The sequence below is a fragment of the Osmerus eperlanus genome, chromosome 14, assembly GCF_963692335.1.
Source record: "Osmerus eperlanus chromosome 14, fOsmEpe2.1, whole genome shotgun sequence".
NCBI lineage: Eukaryota > Metazoa > Chordata > Actinopteri > Osmeriformes > Osmeridae > Osmerus > Osmerus eperlanus.
In genome coordinates this window covers 11745100-11757558 of record NC_085031.1, presented here as the reverse complement: position 1 = coordinate 11757558, position 12459 = coordinate 11745100, and the positions used below count along the sequence as shown (strand labels likewise).

At 50.2% G+C, this 12459-nt stretch overlaps 1 protein-coding gene across 3 annotated transcripts in view; it reads right to left on the bottom strand.

The window, feature by feature from the left end:
* Positions 1–1250: 1250 nt before the first annotated feature.
* rnf38 (ring finger protein 38) overlaps positions 1251–12459 on the bottom strand; it is a 15693-nt gene continuing 4484 nt past the window's right edge. For all 3 annotated transcript variants that reach the window (XM_062478143.1, XM_062478144.1, XM_062478145.1), the window contains 11 exons: positions 10680–10726; positions 7126–7328; positions 6585–6993; positions 5778–5942; positions 5378–5548; positions 4964–5125; positions 4762–4865; positions 4558–4645; positions 4173–4294; positions 3971–4070; positions 1251–3706 (listed from right to left, as the gene is read on the bottom strand). In XM_062478143.1, coding sequence (XP_062334127.1) covers positions 3644–3706; positions 3971–4070; positions 4173–4294; positions 4558–4645; positions 4762–4865; positions 4964–5125; positions 5378–5548; positions 5778–5942; positions 6585–6993; positions 7126–7328; positions 10680–10726 — 1634 coding nt within the window. In that variant the 3' untranslated portion in view covers positions 1251–3643. The remainder of the gene's footprint in view (positions 3707–3970; positions 4071–4172; positions 4295–4557; positions 4646–4761; positions 4866–4963; positions 5126–5377; positions 5549–5777; positions 5943–6584; positions 6994–7125; positions 7329–10679; positions 10727–12459) is intronic.

The window sequence follows — 12459 nt, the reverse complement described above, 5'->3', positions numbered from 1 at the left end:
TCGGTTGACCTAACTGGCTCTCTTCCCATCCTCCCTTTCCTCTCTCTCTCTCTCTTTCTCCAGTAGAGGAAACAAGTGTGTGCATCCTGGAGTTATGATTTTCTCTTGTTTTCTCGTGTTAATTAATTCTCTCAAATAAGATATGACATGAGGTTAACACGTCAGCTGGGTGTTTACAAACCCGCCTAGGGACTTGGGTCAGTGTTGTAACAATACTGAGGGGATTCTCGAGGGTTGTGTGGCGTAACTTTGTGTAACGGATTGAGGGGATACACCTGCCATGCCTCTTTGTCAGGGTAGTTATTCGCTATCTTCTTTCCCTCTAGCAAATTATAATGCTAAGCTAACCCCACACGAAGGCATCAAGGTCAATGGGGGTGACTGGTCAAGGTGTGCGTGGCTTCAGGCTAAACTGAACTAAGCTTCAGCGACACATGCATGTGTTATGAAGAATCAGAGGTTGTGTGATGTTGCTCCATTGAACTAAGGCAGGGTGTGTGTGTTTGTGAGAAAGAGCTTGTGTAAATTCACGTGTGAGTAAACATACGACTTAGATACTTCATGTATGGGCTATTCTTGCCCACATTTGCAAGAGCCAAATGTCATAATACATGCAGTGTGTCACCTCAACACTAGTCCTAGCCGCAACATGTGCAGTTTGTTTAAAATAAAATAAAAATTTAAGTAACTTAAGAGGAAAAAAAACAATTGTGTTTGATATTGATTAATGTGATTGTCTTGAGTTATCTTGGAGTTGTGGTCATAGCTTCTGATCATTATTCCTGTGTCCTGTAAGAATTTAAATACTGACTTTGACACAGAATCAAAGTCTCAATTTACTAGTGAGTTTATGATTTAATTATGACATTATTTGGTCATTTCTTTTTTCATACAAAAGAAATGTGAAACCGTTTCAATTTGGGACCCACACCGCTCCCAATTGGTTCGATTTGAGCATTGCATGTACAGGAGAAATAATGCCATCGCGCCATTAGATCAGCGTTTTAAGACTGACATCTAGTGGCTTATTGTAAGAACTGCACCTGGAACTCTCATGAAACCACTAGAAGCAAAACCCAATGGTGGAATTATAGAGACCCGTTTAAAAACGGTTTCCATAGCGCTTTCACACAGCTAAAGCCTTTGAAAGAAGGGGTGCTTAAATGGTGTACTTGAATAAAAACCGAAGTGCTAAACAAAAAGATGAACAATTTAAAAATGAATGAGTGGGGGGAAAAAAAGACAGGGAGTGGAAGAGGACGTTATACATTTATTATTGGACCACCCTTTGAAATCCAAAAAGACAAAAAGTAAAGGGATTAAAAATAAAAATTCATTGCACTACTTAGTAAAGCATTACTAGTGATAACTCTCATAAAAAATTTACAAATGTTTTGTTAAAAATTTCATATCAAGCCTTCAAATGATTTTGGTTACAGATATCATACATAAAAAAACGACATCATGTTAAATGATATATAGTTGCGTGTACTTAAAAAAAAAAAAAAGATTCTTAACATCCCGACAACAAAAAAACAAAACATGGCGGAAATATCAACGATCAACAAAATGAAATTCAGTTGCTCGCATGACGGTTGAGTATTCTTGGTATATATAAATAGTGAAACGAGGTAACTGCTAGTGTACTGAGCAGGAGAAACACTAATGACAACAATCCTATGACACAAAATGGACGCTGTACATGGCAGTTACAACCACTGTCATTCGCCACTTGGGTAAAAAAAGAAAAAGAAAACGCTGCCACGGATATGACCTCTTGACACTGGCCTATAGAACACTGGTGATTGGTTTGGGGCAGGGAGAGGGAGATGCCCCCCCCCCCCCCCCCTCCCCTTTTCAATAAATTTAGGTGAAGTAAGTCTGACCTGGAGTCAGCCGACAGAGGCAACGCCAGCTCTGAGAACGGTTATCTGTTAAAGGCATCTCTTAATAAGACACTGCGGGTGCCTGTCTCACTCTGGTGTTTAAATACACTGTCCTTTACATAGCATTTGTATGACATTCTTCAAAGTTTTGTTTCGATTTTTAGAACAGATCACAGAAAAGGGGGTGTAAAATGCCGGTAATGAATGTGACGGATGGATGAAGAGGGAGTGTGTGTGAGGGATTTAGATGCAATCAAAGGAGGGAAGGAAGGGGGGGGGGGGGGACGCCATAGAGGAAGAAAGAGAGACAGAGTGAGGTCAAAGGTGTGAGAGTGAAGTGTTGAGGCAGTTTGACAGATGCTGTTCAGATGTGTGTGTGTCACTGGGTCCAGAGACAAAGACTTCTCAACCAACAGGCACAGACATACATCCAACCTACAAATAATGCTACCATGCTACATAACCCAAGGTCACATTGTGCTCGTTTGTGACTGAAATCAAAACTCGAAGCATTCCTCACCAAACTTGTACACACCAGATGAGAAAGGGAGGGGTGAAAAAAATAAAAATAAATGTAGGCTTATTCCACCAAGCGCTGGTTCATGGAATACTAGTGAATAGCAAAGTTAAACCACTCCCCTTTTCACCACATGAAAATAAACCTGTGAAGTGAAACCCACACCAAACCACACCAACAACTAAGACCTCTAGGTCTTGAGTGACTACAGCAAACTCATCCCACTACTCATCCCAACACATTAAGACCTCGGTGACAGGAGCCTGCTCTCTCTCTCACTGTGACTTGGGGGCAGCCATCTTGGTAGGGTCAGAACTCTGCAGCAAGGAGAGTGTTTGGTCGAGTGAAAGGTTGCATCGCAAGCGTAAGCTTCTCCTAAGCGTTGTTTGGCTGAGGAAAGGAGAAGGAGGAGACAAACTAAAAGGAGGGAGTGATAAGGAAGAGACAAGCCGAGGCAAAGTGAACACATGCATTCTATCCTTCTGGAACTACACTTTCAACAATCCTCCTCTTTCAGCCTCTTCCCCGTCTACAAAAACTCTTCCTGTGTCAGCGTGCAGCCTCAGCCAATCACATTGAAGACAGACGTGAGAGCAGGAAGCCAGTGTATTGTACCACACATACTGTATAAATAACACGGAAGAGTCTCAATCTCTCGCATGCACACTCACAAACAAACCCTTTTCCATTCTGAATCTTCATTTCTTTTAGTTTTACATATGTTTTCGGCATACAATAATGCACAACTGTCGACCACTCAACTGCTTAAACCAGGAATGTTAGTACACACACACACCAAAAGTAAATAAACAATGCAGTTTGAAAAACAACAACCAAAAACAACAGGATCCCGAAACAGGTGATCAGAATAACAAAAACAAGAATTTAACTCATAATCTTTGGACTTCCAATTTTCCATTAGGTTTGTGGTAAAACTACACAGTTTTTCAGTTCATTGTGTTTCTGTCCGTCCTACACCAGGTGGCTTGAAAGAAGTCCATCGTGGCAATGATCATGGCGATTGTGGGAGGGGCTTGGGACATTTTTTGAGGGATTCGGCGAATGAGAGAGAGGTGGAGAGGATTCCGTCTACGCTTAGGTCATTGTCCCACCAGTCTAACATCTGCCCTTACAGGATGGGTTTCCTCTTGTGTTGGTGTTGGGGGGGGGGGGGGGGGGGCTGATCCCTGGGCAACTGTCCAGCAGGAAGCAGGAAGCTGGAGGGCAGGGAGGTCAAAGGTCACTCGGAATCCCTCTGAACTTCTGAGGCATCAGCCCGGCAGATAGGACAGGTCCTGTTGGCCTGGAGGGGGAAGGAGGGAAAAGGATGGAAGGAGGGAGAGAGGGGGGAGGGAGGGAGAGACAAAAAGAGAGGGAGGGACAAGTCAAGCCCTGAAATGTTGCCACATGTCCACTCTGCCACCTATTTCCTCTGGAGATCAACCTTCTACTCTCTGAGATAAGTTGAGTAGTCTCTCACAGTAACAACACATTTGAACACCAAGAATTATATGAACAATAATTTCATAACTAGGAGCTTTATGCTTTCCGGGTGGTCCCAACTCACCTTAAGCCACTTGTCCACACACTTGGCGTGGAACTCGTGGTTGCAGGGCAGCACTCGCAGCAGCTGACGGGACTCGAAGTCGCACATACACACCACACACCTGGAACGCAGGGGCACGGTTCACACACACGCAAGAAAAATGACACCATGCACGGACACACACACAGACAGACAGAGACACACACGCAGGCGTGGTACTTACAGGGTCTGTTCTGACTGGTGGTTGTTGGGGTTGAAGCGGTAGGAAGGCAGCTGCTCGATGTCAGCCTTGGTCAGACCGCGAGGCTTGGCCTCTCCCAGGCGCTCCGCCAAGTTCAGCAAAGCCTTAATTACAGAGGTCATGGGTCAGACTGGAGCTATGTAGAGTAATGGGGCCATTAAGTATTCTGTTCTTGATTAGCTTCTAGGCGGTTCCAAACATTGTTAAGTGTGAGGGGTATGCATTGTCATACCCCTCGCATGTGTTACCAAAGCTGTTTGTTTACTACGGTGTTAGCAGTAGCATTGCTGCTATCTTACTCCAGGGTTGGCAATAGCTTTGTTGTTAGCTTACTACAGTGTTAGCCGTAGCATTGCTGCTAGCTTACCTCATAGTTCTCCACTTCCCCATCATCCACGTCCAGCTCTAGACTTATGGTAGTTGGACCCACTGTAGGAGCCACAGGAAGCATTGACCTGAGAGAGACAAAGATAAAGACATATCACGTCACATATTCAGATGGATTTTCTCTGTAATATTGACAATACATTGCATGAGAACAGCCACTCGACAGGAAGAAGGAAGTACTTACAGGAAGTAAGGCAAGAAGCTGGGGTGGTAGGGTGGCGGGGGAACCGTCTGTTGGGAGCGGTAGCGCCGCCCCGTGATTCGCCGAGGCATGAAGTGGGGGTAGGGCTAGGGAGCGGGAGGAAGGAAGGGAAGGGCTTTAACACCATCCAGACGATAGGAACAGATACAGGTGTGTGTGTGTGTGTGTGTGACGGAGTCCTCACCACTCCGAAGAGCTCCTGGGGCAGGGGGTCGTGCGAGAGGAACTGGAGGGGGGTGGAGGGGGGCAGGGAGGACGGGTGGGGAGCCCCGTGGGGGTAGTTGAACCCCCCCACCGACAGGTGCTCCCCCAGGAGCTCCACCTCGTTCTCAATTCTCTGTAAAGGCTAACACACACACACACACACACACAGAGTTGACAAAGGGTTATTATGTGCTTTCGAAGGAGATCGTGGTGAAACTCTATGCTGGTGTAGAAAAGATATGTTGTCGTTTACAGGTGTTTTGGACACGTCATGCTAATCCTGCATCTCTACTCCAGAACACAGAAGTGCAATCTTTGTACTGAAAGTGTGTGTGTGTGTGTGTGTGTGTGTGAGTGAGTGAGTGAGTGAGTGAGAGAGAGAGAGTTGTCTCACCGATCGGGGCTGTTGTGTCTGGAAGGGCAGGAAGTGCCCCGGCGGGGGCAGATGGTGGGACGGGTGGTGCGAGAGGTGGGGGGGGTGGAGCAGGAAGGGGGGGTCGCTGGAGAGGAGGGAGGGAAAGGCATAGGGGACCGGCAGGTGCTGCACTGAACAGGCCTGCAACATCTGAGAGAGAGACAGAGAGAGAGACAGAGACAGACAGAGAGAGAGACAGAGAGAGAGACAGACAGAGAGGGATTTATTTTCCAAAGGTATAAATTACATTAATGATGTGCTTACTACATTTGGCCACAAGAGGGCAGGCTTAACCAACAACTTACAAAAAAACTACACAGAGCCACAGAACAATCAACACAGAACCTTTTGTAAGCGCCTGACGACCACACACACTTACCGGGTGGTAGTGCTGTCCGGTGCTGAACACCACGCTGCAGGGGGGGACCTGTGGCTGGGAGGAGCAGGCCTGGGGGAGGTGCTGCCCCGTGCACAGGGGCGGGGCTAAGCCGTGGGGTGGGACCGGGGTCACCGTGTACGAGACAGGGACGGTACCCTGCTGCAACTGGAGGAAGGGAGGGGGAGGGAGAGGGAGAGAGAGAGACAGGGAGAGAGAGACAGGGAGAGAGAGACAGGGAGAGAGAGACAGGGAGAGAGAGACAGGGAGAGGAAGAGAGACGGAGAGAGAGACAGGGAGAGGAAGAGAGAGACAGGGAGAGGAAGAGAGACAGAGAGACAGGGAGAGGAAGAGAGACAGGGAGAGGAAGAGAGACAGGGAGAGGAAGAGAGACAGGGAGAGGAAGAGAGACAGGGAGAGGAAGAGAGACAGGGAGAGAGAGAGAGACAGGGAGAGGAAGAAAGACAGGGAGAGAGAGACAGGGAGAGAGAGACAGGGAGAGGAAGAAAGACAGGGAGAGAGAGACAGGGAGAGGAAGAAAGACAGGGAGAGAGAGACAGGGAGAGGAAGAAAGACAGGGAGAGAGAGACAGGGAGAGAGAGACAGGGAGAGAGAGACAGGGAGAGGGGGGGGGGAGAGTTTAATCCACAGCATGAATCCACCCAAACACACCCCAGTGACAGGGAGCGAATTACATGTTTGATAGAATAAAACAGTTATATCCTTCAACGACATCAAGTAAACACGTCCCTTTTATAACAACCAGGAAGAATACCAATACACATACAATGCACTTTGTGACACACACACCTGTTCATGCAGGTCCATCACCATGGCACCCTGCTGCTGCGTGTGGTGAGCGTGGGCGGCCGGGTGCAGTAGCCGCGGCGACAGCGCAGAGGGGTGGAAGGCTCGAGGCTCCTCGGCGCCCCCGCCTCCGGAAGGCTGCCCGCCGTAGGCTGACGGGGGCTGGTAGCCTGGGTGGGGCAGGGCGGAGGAGGGGTGGTGGGAGAGGTGAGGGTGGAGGGGTGGTGGCGGCGGTGGGGGGGGAGACGGGTGGTGGTGCAGGCGGTAGTTCTCGTCCTGACGGAGGTCGGGTGGCAGACCCCCCCCTCCTCCTCCTCCTCCACGAGCCCCCGGAGGGGAGGGGTGGTGGGGGTGGGGGGGCACGTGGCGTGGGGGGCGGGAGAGGCGGCCACGCTGGCGTCGGGCCGGTGGGCTAGGGAGGGAGGGAGAGGGAGGGAGGGGGATGGAGTGGAAAAAAGGCGAGAGGGTCATTCCTGTGTTCAACAGACCTCGAAGTGCAGTCAGTCACACACACACACACAGCAGGTTCAGGGGCGTGGCCTACCTCCGTCGGTGGCGGGCGGGAGTGAGGCAGCGCTCCGGGGGGTAGTGAGGGGGGTGGTGGGGGAAGGGGTGCGGCCTCCGGCTGGGCGGCAACTCCCAGGGCCGCATGGGGGGCGAGGGGGTGGAGGGCGGGGCCACGGAGGACAGGTCCAACACCGATTGGCCGGAGAGCCGTTGGCGCTTGGGACTGGGGCTGTCCTCACTCTGTAGGGAGAGAGAGGGGGGGGGGAAGTGTGATTATTTCCATCATCTCACACATCCATTCTGACACATCCATCCCCATCACCGTGGTTACGCAGCACCCCCTTACTCGAAGATGGGGTTGGGCAATAAGACACTACCCTGATCACCTCACTCATGGCATTGGGTGTGTGTGTGTGTGTGTGTGTGTGTGTGTGTGTGTGTGTGTGTGTGGGGGTGGGTGTGTACATGTGACTATGACATCTCTGCAATCCATTACCCAAGAGATCACCATCACTTTCAGGAAGTGAACTTTCTAGCACGTAAGCACAAACACACCAATGTTTTGCCCTGCTAGTCACACACACCCTTGGAGATTGGGAAAGTCAGTTAAACCAGTGAAATGACACACACAAAGCTACTTTTACTTAACTGTAAAGAATCATCTCCCCTAAACTTAATCCACTCTGAAGTGAGTCACTTCACTTACAGGAAAGTGCTCTCACAAGCAAACACAATCTTACCATGAGCGAATCATACTACACATACCATAGTCATCTGCGAGTCAGTGCATGATGAGACATCTTACTCACACACACGGTATGAATAACATGAAGCCAACACACCCTTCACAGAGTAGGATAAAGACAAACACACACAAGCATGTGGCTCATATGGAAATAAAGGAAGCCGTTCAACGCGAGTCAGACATTCTCAGACACACTCATAATCAGACACACACACAGTTTCAATTTGAGGGTGGCAGGACACGTTGTAACGCAGTGTGATAAACTGACTCAGCGGCTGTGACTTTAACGAGGTGCGCACGCGAGCGCGCACACACACACGCGAGCGCGCACACACACCATGAAAGCAGCATGATAGCTAACAGGAAACAGCTGGGGAGCAGGCTTCACACACACCATGCAGACCACTGCCTTTGGTGCACCAGTTCTAGTGCGAGGTATCTCAGCCAGTCAATTTCACCACACACACTTTCTCAAAGACGCATTTGAGAGAAGAAAAAAAGCCTACTGAACAGAAACCAAAGACAGATCACACATCGGGAAATGTGTTTTGAAGCTTGGATTCAAATAGTAGCCTACTCTCTGGAGCTCCCCCAGATTGATGCCAGCCTCCTCCAATCCCAGCTGACACCCTGTACCCTCCCTCTCCTGGCATTGGGCAGACCCCAGTCTGGCTCCGGTCAAACCCCAGTCATAACAATGACCTCAGAGACAGTGGAAGACAGAGATGGAGGAGAGAGATGGGGAAAGAGAGAGATGAGGAACAGAGAGAGAGATGGGGAAAGAGAGAGGGGGGGGGGGGGAGACAGAGGGGGCGGAGGGGGGAGAGATGGAGGGATGTGGAAGTGGGGGGCGGAGGGGGCTGCCTGGGGGCCCACTAGACCCCTAATGACTAAACAGATTTGAGTCAGAACAGCGTTATACACCATGACGCATGTGTGTGTGTGTGTGTGTGTGTTTGTCTAGGCAGAGTGTAAGGCACCATGCCTAAACATATGCCCCTGGGGGGACCAGTGTGCCCATTCTCTCCTCACCCCTCATATGACCAGGCTAGTACACCCATGCCCCAATATCGCTTCCAAGCACCCCCTCTTCCCCCCGGAGGATAACCAGTCTGCCCATTTTCAGGCCAACATCCCCCCCCCTCTAACTTGAGAGTCAGGTGGCTGAGCGGTGAGGGAATCGGGCTAGTAATCCGAAGGTTGCCAGTTCGATTCCCAATCATGCCAACTGACGTTGTGTCCTTGGGCAAGGCACTTCACCCTACTTGCCTCGGGCGAATGTCCCTGTACTTACTGTAAGTCGCTCTGGATAAGAGTGTCTGCTAAATGACTAAATGTAATGTCTAAATGTAACTGCTCAAGACCCCAGTTAGAAATCTGAAGGGACGTGGCAAAAGTTCAACGAGCAGAAACCCACCCAGGCCTGTCTAAACCCAGGCAGGCACCAGGCCCCTCCCCTCACCATCACCATGAAACTTTGATGGGCCTGTCTGCCAGGGTTGGAGTGGGGTTAGGGGGGTGGGCCCAACCAGACAAAAGGGTGGGTGTGTTTGTGTGTGTGTGTGTATATTCAAGCAGTGTGCCTAGCTAGTCCTATTCAAATACAGTTTATAGCACGCGCACACACACGCCAACACAACACGTCTGGGTGCTTGTTGGTGTCTCTCCAGCAGCTAAAGAGGAATAGACAGGAAAAAATACACAGCCTCAGTTTCATCACACACACACACAACTTTCTGCACTGTTACTTGTGGGCTGGAAACACAAACAGCACACCCTCTTCTGTTCTATTGCACGCCGTCTACAGTGTGTGTCTGTGTGTGTGAGTGTGTGTGTCACACACACACAGGAAGTGGGAAGAGCAGCTGTTCTGGTTTCCCCGTCAACACTGAGAACCAAAATATAGAAAGGCATGGTCACACAGCGAGCATGACACACACACATCCTCTCGTACACACAAACACACACGTTAATTAGACCCACATGCATGTGCATGCACACTATTCATTCTTACACACTCGAATTGTTATTTATTCATCTTGTAGACAATTATCCAGAGCGACTTACAGTAAGTACATGGTCTCTCTCTCCCTCTTCCTCCCTCTCTCCCTCTCTCCCTCTCTCCCTCTCTCCCTCTCTCCCTCTCCCTCTCCCTCTCCCACCTCTTTTTCCACCCTCTGCATTTCAAAGCCTATTTCTTTTCCTTAGCCACCGTTTCCTTCTTCCCTCCCTTCCTCCTTTCACTCCCTCCCCCCAACAGGGTCCCCCAGCTGGAGCTGAAATCATTAGCCCCTCCCTCCTTCCTTCCTTCCTCCCCCACACCTCCTCCCTCCAACACCGGCTTCTTGTCATCTTCCACCCCTTATCCACCTAGCCTCAATCTCTCCATCGCCCCTTCCCTCCTCTCCTCTGCCCTCTGCTGTATATCTACCTCTCTCTCTCTCTCACACCAATTCCTTTCCCTCCATCCATCCGTCCTCAACATCGACCATCCTGACCACCGAGGGACTAATTAGTCCCTCCCTCCACCCACAAACACCCTCCCCCCGCCGCCTTTCAAAATGGCAGCAAACAGTTTGTTGGGCTCTTTGTTTTGGCTCTGGAAATGCCTTTTAACGTAACCCTGACAATCAACCAGCTCATCCATTCATACTGCACCTTTTAAAAGGAGCCAATCAATCAGCGAGTACACTGTGTGTGTGTGTGTGTGTCCTACAGAGAACTGCTCTTGGTGGTCAAACAGAGCGATGACTTCACAGCAAGCATGCGACACAGTTCCGCTCACACTGACCGGTGTGTGTGTGTGTGTGTGTGTGCCGTGCACGTCTAGGGTCCCCTGGCCTCACCTTGTCACTCTCCTCTCCGCAGCCATGGTAGGGTCCTCCGATGGCTCCTGCAGACACAAGCACAAGAACATGGCTGTCAGCGACCCAACGGGACAACACACACCAGGTACAGCTCATTCACTGATCTCAGAGCCGTTTTTACAGTTTAGATTCAATTGGATACAAAGACCAGACAAAACCAAATCATAGCCACCATATTGTTCCAAACTACTAACTACAAGGCCGAATCATCTTTTAAAAACAACCTTAAAGCCTGTGGATTTCACAAGTGTGTGTGTGTTGATGGTCTGGTTTTAAACAGTATTGTTGTTATTGTTCTCATACATCTGGGCTCTTTGATACTGATACACTCCACGTCACACACCCTCTCACAAACATGTTGTCGTACTGTTGGGGTATCAGCACATACAGAGTGACACACACACACACACACACGGGTAAACACAGTAATCCTGGATTAGAGAAGGCAGCTTTCTGATGACAAACACTGGCGCTTCCACATTAAGACTCAAACTCCCTTTGTCGCCCCCCCACCCTACACACACATCTTTTGATCCATTTTACATATATACTGTTTTTTTTTTGTTTTTTTGTTTTTTACAGCTTCCATTCTGTTTATTTCCCCCCTTTGCCACAGAGGTCTATGGGGGGGACCGGGAGGGGGGACCAGGGAGGGGGGACCAGGGAGGGGGGACCAGGGAGGGGGGGACCAGGGAGGGGGGACCAGGGAGGGGGGACCAGGGAGGGGGGACCAGGGAGGGGGGACCAGGGAGGGGGGACCAGGGAGGGGGTCTGTCCTTGGTTAGTCCACACTCTTTGGTTCGTACTACCTCAAGGCCCCCTTCACTAGCTGAGCCTGCCTGTGGCAAAACAGAACGAAGCGGAAGAGACGAGCGAAAGGTTTTACGAATGTTCATTTAGACCTACAGATACAAAGAGAGAGAGGAGGGAGAGACAAACATAGAGCCTATGTTGAGAGGAAAAGATACGGAGAGATGGGGGTGAGAGAGAGAGAGAGAGAGAGAGAGAGAGAGAGAGAGAGAGAGAGAGAGAGAGAGAGAGAGAGAGAGAGAGAGAGAGAGAGAGAGAGAAGAGAGGAGAGAGAGAGAGAGAGAGAGAGAGAGAGAGAGAGAGATGAGAGAGAGAGAGGATTAGACTGATAAGTGAACCCAAGCAGATCTGAGTGTGTACTAGTACTCAGTAGTGCACTGAGAGCAGGGTACAGCGTTGGCCTAGAACAAGGCTTGGACGAGGCTAGCTACATCACTATATCGCTATCAGGAGCACACACACACACACACAGGGTGGGGAGATTGAGTGCATGTGTCGGGGTTGCCATGGGGGATGGGGGGGTGGTGGTGGGGAGAGAGAAGAGGAAGCAGGGAGGGGGGGTGGTGAGACGGTGGAGAGAGAGTGGAAAGGGGTGGCGGGGGGAGGAGGAGGGAGGGAGGGAGGGAGAGGGAAGAGAAAAATGGTAGCAAGAGAGGAGAGGAAGAGGCTAGCGGTAGCAGAGGGAAATAGTAAGAGAAAAAGTGGGATGAGAGAGGAGGTGAAAAGATAGAGAGAGAGAGAGAGAGAGCAAGCGAGTGAGAAAGAATGAGAAAGTGAGAGGTGTGAGGGGAAAGAGAGAGGGGGAGAGAGAGAGGCAGAGGTGGGGTTGTGGTTGTGGCTGCCCCTCTTGACTGCTATCGATTTTCTGTAAGCCTGAGAGCGCATCAGCTATTTCTATCCATTTCCTCCTCCCTCCCCTCTCCCTCTCTCTCTCTCCGCACCCAGAAAC